Below are 15520 nucleotides of genomic sequence, written 5' to 3'. Positions count from 1 at the left end.
CTCCCTCCCTCCTTCACTCTACCTTTCTAGCTATCTTCAAATCCCACCTGAAAATCTACTTCTCCGGCTGCAAATACAGATCCCTCTGCCCTCCACCTCCTCCCTTGCTCCAAGTGCATTATGAAGGGGCTGTATATAAATGCAAGCTGTTATTGTTGTAAGAATTATTATCGTTTTGCCATAAAATATATCATTATAAAACCTGTTGAATATTAGGAGACATTTTGCAGCCATTCAGTTTTTATTCTTAAGCTGGTGATTTAGCTTGCAGCAAATTCACTTCCATCTCCTTTCCACATGTCTTTTCCAGGTGACAAGTGCAAATTGATCGAATACAGCAAACTGAAAAACATGCTGCTGGATCTCCAGAATCAAAAGTACATCCGGCAAGAAAATGAAAAAGAAAATGAAGACAAAATGACTCTGAAAAAGTTGCTGGTGGATAACATGTTTGAATATTTTGATTCAAATGATGATGGACTTGTAGACAGCAATGAACTGGCACAGGTGGGTGGATGAATCTATGAGAATGGAATCAATAAAAGGGTGTTTTGTGTTGCTCTTTTCAAGTATAAATTGGAAGAATCATAGCTGAGAACAGAGATTGTTCTCTTCATAGATCTTTATACGTTGACTGTTTCAAAAGAATCTGATCTAACTCCGAGCCTTGTTGTAAGAATAAAACAAAAGGGAGATGAAATACATCAGTCAGACATGCTAATACCATTGATCAGTTGATTTAATCTTGAAGGCTTGAAGCCCAGAGGAGTGTTGCTGAGGCTGACATCTACATACTGCCTCTAAGCTCCCTGCCGATCCTGGGAAAACCATGTGAACAAGTTGCGTGCAGTCAGTGCATGAATATATTTTTGTATATGTATGTCCACATGTAAGTGTGTGTGCATGTACATGTGCGTGCAAGGGGAGGGAGGGAGAGACTGGGGAGGTTGGCAATAGGGAAAAGTTTTCAGAATTTGCACCAGTCTTCTAGTGTTGTAACAGGAATGTAAAATAATAACAATCTTTACATTTGATACACCTTTCACTACGGGAGTTAGTCTCAAAGTACTTCACAGGTTTACAGTGCAGTGCAATGACTGTATTTTGCAGACAAATACGGCAGCAACTTTAAACACAGCAATGTTTCACATGAAGTGAATACCCAATTTTATTTGGATTATATTTTTTGCTAGGAGAAAAATAGATTTTCTTCAAATAGTGCCATGGAATCATTATCGTCCACCCAAAACAGGCAGTCAGGACCTCCTTTTTACATCTCATCTGAAGGACGACACCTCTGACAATGCAGTGATCCAAAGCACTGCATTAGACTATGCCCAACATTGAATTCAAACCCCCAACCTTCTGATTCAACAACAACAACAACAAGATTCCACTTATAGAGCGCCTTTCACGTCGGGAGGACGTGCCAGGACGCTGTACAGTTGGGGATTCAGAGATGAGTATGCCACGAACTAAGGCAAACTGATGCTCAAATCACACCTAAATGTATTTCTACATTGCTACTCTGAGCCACCTGCTAAGAGCTGCTTGAGAGATCACCATGAGTTGTTTTGTACTCCAATCCTCCCTACTTACCTTTAGGAAATCATTTTAATTTCCATTTGATTTTGCCTGGAGTGCAAATGAGACTTATGAGATCTTAACCTTAACTATAACACAGGTCCACACTGTGTCCTAGCACTGTTGGAGGGGAGTAGTGAAAAATATTCAAAATTAGACACTTTTGTTTTGACGGAGAACTATAAAAAAATCACTCTCCTTCAGCATCTTAATTCATACATCTATAAGTTCGTCAATTCATTTAGTGCAAGGTGGATGCTTCATATTTTGTATTGAATGGGGTTGATTTATCACTGCACAAAACTGTAGCTAGGACAAGCATGTCTAACCACAAGTTTTACTTTTTCACATATCTCTAGAGTTCTACTGATACTGTTCAAAGCCTTTATGCTTGATTTGCACCTTCCACCTTGCAAACTTCCACCTGTCAAATAAATACTTCTTAGCAGAGGATAAAATGAGGAGAATTAAGATTGAAAGATATAAGACCTCTGGCTACTCACTGACACTACAAGACTTGTAGGTTGCAAGATACAGAGCCATGACCAATTTTATCTGGAACATTGTTGGCCAGGACACCAGGAAAAAGTCCCTTTGCTTTTTGAACAGTACCATAGAATCTTTATTGTCCACATAAACAGGCAGATAGGGCCTCGGTTTAATGCCTCATCTGAAAGACGGTATTTCTACCAATGCAGCACTCCCCCAGCACTGCACTGGAGTGTCATCTTAGACTGTATGAGTTCCAAGTCTCATGGGGCTCGAACCCACAATCATCTGAGTGCTACCAACTGGGCCAAGTTGACACATTGTGTGTCCTTCTTGTATAAAGTAACTGCTGACAGGTATCATTTAATTATGTTTCATAGAATCATAGAAATTTCCAGCACAGAAGACCCATCATGTCTGCACCGCTCTCAGAGCAAGGAGTCCATTCAATCACATTACCCTGCCCTACCCCACAACCCTTCAAGGGTCTGTCCTTCATGTACCCTCTCTGCTTCCTTCTTGAAATCCATTTTGGCCTCTTCCTCAGTTACCTTAGTTATCAGGGCATTCCACATCCCAACAACTTTCTGAGTGAATAAAATAGCCTAAGATTTCCTAACACCCTTCTTGTGACTTACCTTATAACCATGACACTTAGTCACTTAAATCCTACCTATATAAATAATTTCTCCCTATTTACCCTGTGGGAATCCATAATAATTTTGTACATTTCTATCAGGTCCTTTCCCAACCTTCTTTGCTCAAATTAAATAGACCCCACTTTTCCAGTCTCTCCTCATAGTTAAAGCTGGGGATCATTCTTGTAAAATGTATCTGACCACTTTCCCTTTAATTTCTCGATGCCTGGCATGAGGACAGATTATCTTCCATGAATATTATTAGTATTTCAGTTTTCTCTGAGTAATATATCATTCCACTTTAATGTAAGACTGCATATGTAAAAGAAATTTCAAGGCATTTTAAATGGAAATAAATGATAACAAAAAGTGAATGTAATGAAAAGTATTCAGTCTGGTGTCCCCCAGGGCTCTGTCCTCGGCCCTCTCCTCTTTAATATCTACATGCTCCCCCTCAGTGACATCATCTGCAGATATGGAGTCAACTTCCATATGCATGCGGGTGACACCCAACTCTATCTTTCGCCTCCACCCTCAACTCCAGGACCACTGCTGTCCTGACAGACTGCCTGTCGGACATCAAGTCTTGGATGAGGGCAAATTTCCTACAGTTGAATGTGAACAAGACTGAGGCCCTCCTGATTGACTCACACCAGCGCCTCAGCACCTCAGGCTCTGGCAGCAACAAACCTCCATGGTTGCACACTATAACTCACCAAGCCAGTCAGGAACCTAGGTGTCTTGTTCGACCCTCAACTGTCTTTTCTTCCCCACATCCAAGCCATGACCCGCTCTGCCTTCCCTCACCTCCGTAACATCGCCTGACTCCGCTAATACCTCACCCGTCAGGCCGCTGAAACTCTTGTTCATGCTTCATCACCTCCAGGCTCGACTATGCAAATGCCCTGCTTTGTCGGCCTTCTCAACTCATCCCTCCACAGGCTGCAGATAATCTAGAATTCTGCAGCCCTTGTCCTCTCCCGCACCAAACTCCGTGACCCCATCTCCCCACTCTCGCTCGACTCCACTGGCTCCCTATCCTTCAGAGGATCCAGTTCAAGATCCTGGTCCTCACCCACAAAGTCCTCCATGGCCTCGCCCCACCCTACGTCTGCGGCCTCCTAACCCCTTACCAACCCGCCTGCTCCCTTCGCTCAGCTGGCTCCGGCCTGCTCCACATCCCCCAACCCACCCCCCCCACCATTGGCGGGAAAGCCTTCAGCCACTCTGCCCCCAACCTCTGGAATTCCATTCTCCAGTCACTCCACCTCACCCCCTCCTTAGCCTCCTTCAAGTCCCGCCTCAAAACCCTCCTCTTCGACCATGCCATCGGTCACCACCCTTCCCCTCCCCTCCCTTCTCCCTCCCTGACCCCAGCTCAGGTCTGAAATGTTATACACTGTCCAGCGCCTTGGGACATCCTCCCGATTTGAAAGGCGCTATACAAATGTAATCTTGTTGTTGATTTTGTTGTTAAGGAACTTAAGGTCTTCAAATCCTCTGATCTCTATAAGCCATGCTTTCCAAAGACTCCCTGTCTTTCCACTACTGGGTTACTTTAATCCACTCTTTGAAACCAGCCATCTGATCTTCCCATCATGTAGTTTTAATGAATGGTAATTGATTTTTCGTATAGANTTTTTTTATAAAACGAAAATGACTATGAAGCAAATGGTTTGTTAGGGCTCAAAACCTTAGGCAAGTTTCCTTACTACTCTATTTACCTAGCAGTAAGTAGGAACATGGGTGTTAGTTGATTGGCGGTAATAATCCACCCCCCAAAAAAAAATTGGTCAATCATTACACGACTGTTTGTGGGACACTTCGACTATTCAAATGCCCTCCTTGCCGGTCTCCCCAGCTCCACCATCCCACAAAATCCAGCTGATCGAATACTCTGCCACCTCCAAACTCACCCGTACGTACTCCATACCCCCATCACACCAGTGCTAGCAAAGCTCCACTGGCTGCATATCGCTGAATGGATCAATTTCAGGAACCCCACACTCGTTTTCAAATCCCTTCATGCCCTGACACTTCCCTACCTTTTTGACCTGCTTACTCCCCAACACACCCCAACAATTCACGTTGTTGTCATGGGCAATTCGATGCTGCGTTTCACCCACAAAATACAACGTTAATTCACTCTTCAATATATTCTATGAAGCACTTTGAGACATGTCAATGACGTGATAAGACTCTGTATCAAATGCAAGCATTATTATTATTGGGCAATATTGAGGAGTTGTTGAAAGGCGAAATGGGTCACGGCATGAATTTGGGGTTTGAAGGATAGCTGAGGGTCGAAAAGGACACCGAGGTTTCGGATTAGCTCAGTGAGGTGAAGAGTGCAGCCATGAATGGTAATAGTGTCAGCCGCTGAGGTGAGGAGGCGCTGCAGGGAGCCAAGCAGGAGGGCTTCTGTCTTGCCAACACTGAGCTGCAGGAAGTTGGCTCTTGTCCAGGACTTGGTATCAGACAGACAATTAGCCAGGACTTGAGGATGGAGGTGGTGGGTTAGAGTTGGGTGTCATCCGCATATTGAAGAGGAGCGGATGAGGACAGAGCCCTGAGGGGCACCACGCGTGACAGTGTGGGGGCTAAAGGAAAGTGCATTAATGCAGACTGCAGTGCAGACTGTGGGAAAGGTAGGATTGGAACCAGGCAAGAACTGAATCTGAGGTGCAGGTGAGAGGAGAGGCAGTGGAGAAAAACAGAATGGTCAACAGTATCAAAAGCGGTCAAGAAGAATGAGGAGACAGAGATAACTCTGGTCACAAATGGACAGAATGTCATTTGTCACCTTGACCAGGGCTGCCTCTTTGCTGTGAGCAGCACAAAACCCAGATTGGAGGGATTCAAGGAGGAAATGTTGGGAGAGGAAAGAACAAAGCTGGGAAACGACAACTCGTTCCATGACCTTTGACAGAAAAGGAAGGTTTGAGATAGGGTGGTGTGCATACATAATAACGACCCAATGACTCACGCAGTGAGTTGTTCGAATCTGGAACGCATTGCCTGAAAGGGTGGTCGAGGCCGATTCGATAACTACTTTTAAAAACGCCGTGGATGGGTATTTGAGGAGGACGGGTTTGCAGGGTTATGGGGAAAGGGCTGGGGAGTGGGATTGACATTAATTGCTCTATTCTAAGAGCCGGCACAAACTCGATGAGCCGAATGACCTCTTTTTGTGCTGTACAATTCTATGATTCTATGATTCAATGAATGACAAACACAACTAATCATTATTTAACAGTAACAAAGAAAAATACACAATGTAACTTTTGATGATGTATTTATTGCTTGGGATTTGTTCAACATTGGTTTCCCGAAACAGCCTGCAGTCCCAAAGTGTAGTATTTGATCTAATGATTGTTACAAAATGTTCCTTAACAGATGTTTACTGATGATTAACTGTCCTTAAGGCCCAATTCTGCTTACATTTACAGCACTATTGTATGAAAGGTTATGAGCACGCTGCTATTGGAATTAGCATTCCTTGTTTGCATGCCAGATAAGTTGCCTGGTGTAATTAGTCAAAACTTGATATTCAGTAACAGTAATGATAGGTCTTATAATAATATTAATAATAATGATAATAATTATTGCATTTGATATAGCACCTTATCATGTCTTCTAGATGTCTCAAAGTGCTTCACAGAATATACTGTAAAGTGAATTGACTGCAAATGTTGTGGGTGAAACACAGCATCAAATTGCGCACAGCAGTGTCCCACAAATAGTCGTGGATTGCGTGACCAAATAATTATTATATTTTTAAAGGGATTAGGACCCCCAGAAAAGCGATCCTCCAATCGACTAACAGCCAGGTCCCTGCTTACTGCTGGATGAACAGAGGCACGTGGAGCAATTTGCCCAACATTTTGCCCTGCCTGAGATTTGAACCCAGGTCCTCTCGAGTGCTCTAACCTACAGCTCTAGCTATAGGTGAAAAAGTAGCACAGTGAAAAAAAGAGTCTCTGTAATGTTAAAACTATAGTCTCCGTATTGTAGAAAACAGTGTCCGTATTGTGTAAAACACAGCCTCCACATCATAGAAAACACTGTTGATTCCCACAGTAAGCTACTTTCAGTGAAGGATACATATGAGGAAAATAAATATCATTGTTAAACAGATCTGAAAGGAAATATTTTAAGTGTAGAAATATTTATAAATGTAAGAATTTAACTAGCTAGTTTTAATACAAACATATTTTAATCATGAGTTAGCAGGTACATACTTAAATCAGCAATATTTGTAATTTAGAAGTACATTATGAAAATGCAGTGGTTATGTGCACAAATAAGGAAATTATAAAGTGAATATGAATGCATTTAAATATGTAAAAAAAATTAGCATGGAATGAGAAAAGGCTGCTCCTCTCACACACCATGTACAACCCAGCCTCTCATGGGCACTCTAACCCATTTAAATCTCTTGATTAAGTTTAGCAAAAATAAACCCCGATGTTTGTGGAAGAAAACTCTGAAATGTCAATCCATTTTTAGTCCTCCACTATCCAACCCTGGCCTGCTGCCGTCCGCAACCAACAGTCACCCCTTCCTGCCTTCCTTGCCACAGCAGTGCAGTAGCCAATTTGTATGCAGTATTTAATCATTTTAGAATATCATCCCAATCTGACACTGTCTCACTCCCAATCAAATATTTGTCCATATTCTTAGAAAGGATATTGTTTCACTGGACAGAGCACAGTGTAGATTTACATGGACATGGGATATAAACACTGTCACGAATCAGTTAGGCCAAATGGTCTGGTTCTGTGCCTTATTGTTCTATATAACTCCACGTAATTCTTTTTGAAGGAGTTGATCAACTTGGCCCGATGTCTTTTTGTGAGTCTGTTCTACAATTACACTGCTCTATGGGGAGCAAGGCACATCTCCAATATGTGATCAACAACAGCAAAAAAAATTACATTTACATAATGCGTTTTACATCAGGTCTTCTCACTTTTTTTAAAAAACTTCTAGTTCTGCCTGGTGTTAAAATGTAGAAAGAATTTCCAATGCATAATACATGTTACAGTGAATCAGTCTTTTAAACCAGATTAGGATCTATCAGCGGACTGTTAACTGGTTTTCTAACTCTAATGGATTACATTTAAGAAGGAAGGAGCAGGTCAAAATGTTGCCATTATAAAATCACAAGATGGAAAGGAAAGATGGAAAATGAGTGCCTAATTGACTAAATCAAAGAAAAAACATGTGGCTCCAAAGCATTTAGCGTGAATAAAGCACCATTGTGGGATACATGATATGTATTTTTTGAAAGAAAAATGTGGATTTGATCACTCGTGAAAGATGCAAATTATTTTGTCTGCAAGTGATTAGTCTATGCTCCATTGAGGTGCTGGGGGTGTGAGATATTGTTGGAGGTACCATCTGCCTTTGTAAATGGATGTTAAGATTCCATGGCACTGTTGGAAAAGTGAAAGGAGTTTGTCCCAGTATCCTGGCCAAAATTCTCCAGATAAACAAAAGGCAAAATACCACAGATGCTGGAAATCTGAAATAAAAACAGTCGTCGCTGGGAATACTCAGCATCTATGGAGAGAGAAAAGTCACGAAAGGTCATCTGACGAAAGGTCATTGACCTGAAACGTTAACTTTCCTCTCTCCATAGATGCTGCCTGACCCACTGAGTGTTCCCAGCGACTTCTGTTTTTAATCCCCAGACAAAATTGGTCATTCACTTCATGACTGTTTGTGGGACACTGCTGTATGTAAATTGACTGCCACAGTCGATGACTGTAGTCACTCCATTTTATAGTAAATCTTGTGAGACCCTTTGAGACATCCTCCCAACATGAATGGTGCTTTCTCAAATGTAAGGATTATTATTGTTATACAGAAAGCATTGCAGGAAGTTGGCTGGAGAAATGAAAAATTCTCAAGTTGAAGCTCTTTAACTGATGTTTGACTTTTTCATTTTCTGCCCTTGATTCCTATGCCAATCCCTTAACATTTATGGTAATTATTGAAGTTGGTTTATATTTCTGCTTTTTTAACATAAGGAAGGTGCTTGTTCTCTCATTTTCTCTCCACTGCAAACTTCCTTATGTCTGAATTGGAAACGTAGTTATGTGATGATCTCAGTTTGTAGCTTTTATGCAACCAAAGTAATTCTTACCGTATTTGTCTCTTTATCAGGTCATTAAACAGGATGGGCTTGGAAAAGATCTCTCAGAATGCTCTCTCTTTGATCTATTAAAATATGATGACTATAACAGTGACAAGCATCTGACACAGGAAGAGTTCTACAGAGCATTCCGTAAGTCGAAAATACTTTGGCTATATTAAAACAGCAGAATAAGTCAAAATGAATACAACAGATAACAGTATTATATCACAGAATGTATTGTTCATTGCAAAAGGCAACATCTATGCAATGTTATAGAAATATTCCCTTTATGAATTTTCGGGCTGTTAAAATGTGCTCTCTAAATAAAACTTCACAATTCTTTTGCTGTGCACATACAGCAGAAATACGTGGGACCAGCATTCTGCTAGTAAGGGTATTGTTACTAATGAGTAAGAACATTAAGAGGCGATTGTCTTGTCATTGGTAAATTGATGGACCTCAGTGAATAAGAATAACCTATTCTCCTCTGGTCTGTAACTGTTTGAAAATTGCTGCCATGACTCTGTGATGTGGAAAAGCTCCTAAACTCACACCTTACTAGAGATCTCAGTTCTTCATCTCAGTTTGTCATGCGTTACACTGTCTGAAGCGATTTTTATCAGGAAGCTGAATTTAAATTACCTGCGGCAAAATCATATTTGACTCCAAATGTTGGTTAGTTTATAATGATTTAGATATGACCAATAACTGTGCCTTTAAACAGTGATGATTATTTAGGCTCCACTAGCTCCCTATTGCAGATATGGTTGACTTCAAGATCTTCACATTCACGTACAAATCACTTCATGCCCTGGCACCTCCCTAGCTCTCTGCTTACACCCCATTCCTCTACCTCTAAACTTGCTCTGGCCACCTGATCATCCTATGTCTGCTCAATCTACCATTGGCAATCGTGCTATGCCCCGAAAATCTGGAACTCTGCCTCAATTCCTCCCACTTACCCCCTTCGATTTCAAGATCCTCATCCTCACCTACAAGGCCATTCACGGCCTTGCTCCCTCCTACCTCTCCGACCTACTATCCCCCTACCTACCTGCCCGTACCCTCCGTTCCTCTGGCTCCGGTCTGCTCCACATCCCCCGCCCCAACCGCCCTACCATCGGTGGCCGGGCCTTCAGCCTCTCAGCCCCGAGGCTCTGGAACTCTATCCCCCAGTGCCTTCGCCGCCTCCTCCCTTTCCTCCTTCAAGGCCGGTCTCAAGACCTTTCTCTTTGACCGTGCCTTCAGCTCCTCTCTAGAATCTCTACCCCCTCCTCGCTCCTTCCCTCCCCTCACCCTGACCATTTCCCCCCTGCTCGGGTCCTGACCTAACTGTCCAGCGCCTTGGGACGTCCTCCCGACGTGAAAGGCGCTCAATAAATGGAATCTTGTTGTTGTTGTTCTTGTCTATCTTCAGATTACGTGTTTCAAAAATGCAAGTTACTATTTGTAATCAAGTGATCAACCATTGGGCAGGTTGCTTGACACACAGAAACGTATCTCGTTGAGAAGAATTATTATTGCTGCAATTGATTAGAAGGCTTTTGTTTCTAAGTTCAATCTTTTAGTCAACATACATACCATTCACAAGGAAAAACACTAAGTCCGTGATTGTTTTGTAGTCTTTTATTCCCTATCTTTCTCACTCTCTTGGGTTCGGAATAATCATGTTGCTACCAAACATTCCCAATCTTAGCCTTTCTCTCATTCACATAGAAAGACCTATTACAAAAGTAATTTACAATCTGAAGTTTCATCTAACAATGATGGAGGATTCATTGTTTCAAGACATTTTGTATATGTCTATGGGGAAAAAAATCAATGCAAACTTTTACAAGACACAATTTGGTGAAAGATAAATAGCAACGTTCACAGAATATCAAAAGAAAATTGCTGCCCTTCATACAGAGTGGATGCCCAACTACAATGTATGTTTCATATGTCTGTAGCTCCTTCTAATAAGTGGCATCAAATTCATATTTTGTCGATTCTTTAAGTACTTTGTTAAAGAAAGATGAAAGCCATTTAACCTAAACAAAACAATAGATTTTTTTTAAAAAATTAGGATTGTAAGACACAAGAATAGAATTTCAACTAAAATAAATAAAAGTTGGGTTTTCAATCTCAATCAAATATTTCATACTGATTTTCATATTTTGTTTGAGACAAGTGTAATAGTTTAAGTGCCTCATTGCTGAAGACCTGTTGTAAGATCTCTATACGGGAGCAGTGTCCGATCAATATTTTCAGTCCAAAGAAAATAATGGAGCAATATGCTTTACTGCATGCATTAAACATGAGGGCTTTCTCCTTGTTTAGAAGATTGCTGCAAGATTTTATAGATAGAAAGTATCAAAAAGAAAATGAAGCCAAAGTAGAAGGTTGTGATTTTAATATTATATCACCAATATGCTGGATGACACCTTGAGCATATTGAGTTTACTGGGTATGCATCTATGAATAACAAAATTGAGAATGGAAATAATGCCTTTGGTCTGACTACAAGATCAAGCACAGTACATTCAAGCAGTGATATTAAAAAAGATATTTTATGCCGCATGTGAGGAGAGGAGCTCTGGGTTATTTCAAGCGTTCAAGCTTATCAACAATTCAAAAGAAACTTGCTGAGATTTGAGACTAAAGACACTGCACAAACCACCAACAATACCCTTGCTCTCCATAGCTCTTAACATCACAAATTGTCATGTGGTGCAACATGAAGCTGCCAGAAAGAGGAGGAACTGCTACCGTGTTGTGAATAACCTAATAACCAGCAGATGTATGAACTAAAGAGGGAAGCATCAATAGGATAAGCATTGGAGGTTCAAGAGATCATAAAATAAGACTGATTTTAATGCATATTTCGCAACTTTTTGAAAGTTTAAGCATATATAGCTACTGGATTGCTTTATCCTGTTACATCCACACAAACATGACCAAATTGGTGAGATATTTTCCATTGCTGCATTGTAAAATTCCACTTCAGTATTCCTGCCTTTTACAATCTTCGTGTTTGATAATCATTACAAAGCAATTTCAGAAAGTGTGAAACAAATTAGTGCTTCAGAAGGGTTGAATATAGATCTTTATAGGTTTTAGAAAGTGCTGGAAATACCTCTGTAAATCTCAGGAGATATGTGAGTTTCAGGAGAGCTGTGAAATTTGGTAACATAAATTAAGAAGCATGTATGTCCTCAAATATTACTCAATAGCAATAGATAATCAAATACTCTGGTGTGAAGCATTTAGGGGTTTTAAAGCTAATAGCATCTAAAACAACAGAAGAATGATTCTTTCTTACAATAATTATCCTTGCATTTGATATAGCGCCTTATCACGTAGTCGAGACATCTCAAAGCGCTTCACAGAATATACTGTGAAGTGAATTGACTATACATTTTGTGGGTCAAAACACATACATCAGTGTCTCACAAACAGTAATGGATTCAGTGACCAAATTCTTTTTTTGAGGGATTTTTACCCCCTGAAAGCAATTAACAACCGGGTTCCTACTTAATGCTAAGTAAACAGAAGTTTGTGGAGTAAGGAAGCTTGCCCAAATTTTCACCCTGCCCAGGAATTGGACCCGGACCCTCTCACTTGTGAGGCAAACAATTTATATGCTTCCATCTCTTAGTCAGATGGAAACATTACTTTTTACTTTGACCACAAAATAAGTTGGGGTTGTTCTAGGAAAGGCTTTCGGTTATATTACAGATGTAAATGAGTCATCTTGACAACATGATTATGCACTAAATGAAATGCAAGGATTATTATTACTTAGAAGTTAAAAGGATTTTAAATACCTTTAAAATATGCTTTAAATTGTAAGTGTCCAAAACAATCACATTGGAGAAACTTATTAGTGAACAGATGATTTACTTCTGTGCACCCAAACTACTGCTTTCCAGCATAAATGATGCATCTTCAAAGAATGTTTTTTATTGAAAGCTTTTTTGTTAAAGGCCTTGTGAAATGTGAAAGCTCTTATTCTTATCCATGGATTACTGCAAACAAGACATCCATTGCAATCATCTTCAGGCGTTATTTGAAACTCTGCTCCTGACTCTTAAAGTGTTATTTCATGGGTGTGAATAACTTTTACTTTCATCAATGTAGTTCTTTATTTTCTGCCCCCTTTAGTATTTATTTCCTTTCCGGAAGATAATGGCCTATGGTGCGTTATAGAGCGCACATGTGCCAATAGCCCTTTAGTACCTTGTCTAAGTAACAGTTCTTCATATAAGAGTTTAGACAGTCAATGTCCACAGCTGGTGAAGTTTGAGGGAGAGAGGTGAGATCATCACAGTCAAGCTGCATCCTGTCCAAAGGCATGAATTTTTCAGCATTTTGTCACTAAACAGCAATCAGAACTGTCTTATCTGTCGTCTGATCCAGCATTGGATCAAGATACGATAATGGGAGACTGTCACAAAAAGATCATCTTTCTTTGTAAAGGTTGCATTGTTCATTTTCAAAAAAGGTAGGACTCACAATTGATCTTTTCGAAATAAAAGATGGATTCTTTCACCAGCAATGGTGGTGTCACAGGTTACATTCTACCGCATCTGCCATTTAAAATTAAATGCCTGCACTCAACTGAGCAGCAGCTGTAACGTAATTGCATCTTTGTCTCACAAAACTCTCAGTGATTTGGAAGAGAAGGGGTCTGTTTTGGACCACTAATTATTATGAGACATGAGGCAGCCAACCGATATTTAAAACTTCAAAGCGCTTCCTGATAATGCACTGCCACGGTCTCATTCGGCGAGACTGAAGATGGTGAAAGATGCTAGACAGGAAGTAAGCACCAAATACTTTAGAAAAAGTGAAACTTTGACAAAGAAACAAAGCTCGAGAGGGGATCTAAGAAAAAGAAGTTACAACTATTTATACTTAATTGTAGAGGTTGCTTCATTTTTAGTCTTTGTTTAGGGTTATTGACAATGATGATGAACCACATATGGGGAAAGACAGCAGCCATGTCATACAATTGTAATAAAGGATGCTTGAATACACCTTTATTTGCAGGAAGATGCTAAGCACTTTGAGATGACCTCTAAACTTGAAAAGTGCTACATAAGTGTAAATTGTATTGTATTCTGTTGTAGTAATAATAATATCCTTGCATTTGATATAGCGCATTATCACATCTTTGAGACATCTCAAAGCGCTTCACAGAATATACTGTAAAGTGAATTGACTGTATATTTTGTGGACGAAACGTTGTAAGACAATTGTGATATTTCTAGAGAACTAAAGGCGAGTTGCAAAATACACTCACTCCACTTTACTGTGTATTGCTTGAAGCACTTTGTAACACCCTCCTGACATAAACGGCGCTACATCAATTGGACAGATTATTATTTATTATTACTATTTAAACCACATTAAACCACCAGAATTTACTTTTTTTTCAATCAAAATATCCTCACACGATGTACCTGGATGATTCTCAAAGTTTGCTAGGGTATTAAAAGTTAATTGTCCAACTGAGTGGGCTCAAAGATGATATAAACTGTGAGAGGGCAGGAGTTTGTAATTTCAGTGTAAAATCTCCTATATGCTGCTGATTTTGAACCTGTCAAGAATCTTTCCCCAGAACTTACATAGCGTTACATTGAATTATTGGCACACAAATAGCCATTTGGCAAAACTAGTCAATGCCAGTGTTTATACTCCACACACGTCCCCATCCCTCCTATCCCCCCTAACCTAACCCCCTCACCTGTCCCCCTCTATTTGCTTATCCATCAAGTATGCATCAGATTTTCTCTTAAATCCATCAAGGCTTTTCCTTTGACTCCAGACTCTAGTAGTTAGTTTCACATTCTTACCCCTCACTGCATCAAGATATTCCTCCTAAACCTAAACTTCCTATTAGATCTGCTACTGCCTTTTTATACTTATGCCCTCTAGTTTGGGACTCACCAATAAGTGGGAAGAGCTTATCAACATTCAGTTTATCAAAGCCTTTCATAATCTTAAACAAGTCTATTAGGCCCCCTTTAAGTTGTCTTACCTTAATTGAAGAATGTAGGTGTCAGCCTGACATAGTTGATAGCACACTCACCTCTGAGTCAAAATGATATAGGTTTCACCCTCATGACATGTCTCTAACACATAATCCTGGCTAACATTCCCCCAGATAAAATTTATCATTTACTTCATGGCTGTTGGTGGGGTATTATTGTGTGCAAATTGTCTGCCATATTTCCTAGAAAATATGCAGTCACCACAATTCACAGTAAATTATCTGGGACTTGAGGCATCTACCCAATACGAAAAGCACAAACTCCTGATGACATAACGCCAAGCTAGAAAACAAGGTGGGCATTAGGGAAAAAAAATCACAATCACATTAAAGGGGATCTTCACTTCAGATCGGTTCACTATAATATTCTGTTAAGTTTTAAAAACATTTCCTGGAGTGCTTTAATTTGAAACGACAATTGAGCTTCTTAGAGCCTTTAAAGTTCAATTTGCTCTGAAGACCAGCGCATTTCTGCAGGTGTATTACTCTAGGTGAAAGTGAATGCAAACATATTGGAAACAGGTGTTGTTCAATATAAGTTATTGCTGAAGTAAATTTTCTTCCTGGACATTTTCTACAATATTTTTCTTCCAATGCGCCACATGGAAATTGCATTTTAAAAAACTTACATTT

The 15520-nt window shown here is 40.1% G+C and overlaps 1 protein-coding gene across 3 annotated transcripts in view; it reads left to right on the top strand.

Moving 5' to 3' along the window:
• The window catches only part of fstl5 (follistatin-like 5), a 297390-nt gene that overhangs the window by 163400 nt on the left and 118470 nt on the right, over positions 1-15520 (top strand). For all 3 annotated transcript variants that reach the window (XM_007899184.2, XM_007899183.2, XM_007899185.2), the window contains 2 exons: positions 311-507; positions 8883-9003. In XM_007899184.2, the coding sequence (XP_007897375.1) occupies positions 311-507; positions 8883-9003 (318 nt within the window). The remainder of the gene's footprint in view (positions 1-310; positions 508-8882; positions 9004-15520) is intronic.

This window comes from Callorhinchus milii, unplaced genomic scaffold (assembly GCF_018977255.1).
Source record: "Callorhinchus milii isolate IMCB2004 unplaced genomic scaffold, IMCB_Cmil_1.0 Scaffold1, whole genome shotgun sequence".
Classification (NCBI taxonomy): Eukaryota; Metazoa; Chordata; class Chondrichthyes; order Chimaeriformes; family Callorhinchidae; genus Callorhinchus; species Callorhinchus milii.
Note: the sequence above shows the minus strand (reverse complement) of the source record. Positions and strands in the feature narration are given on the sequence as shown.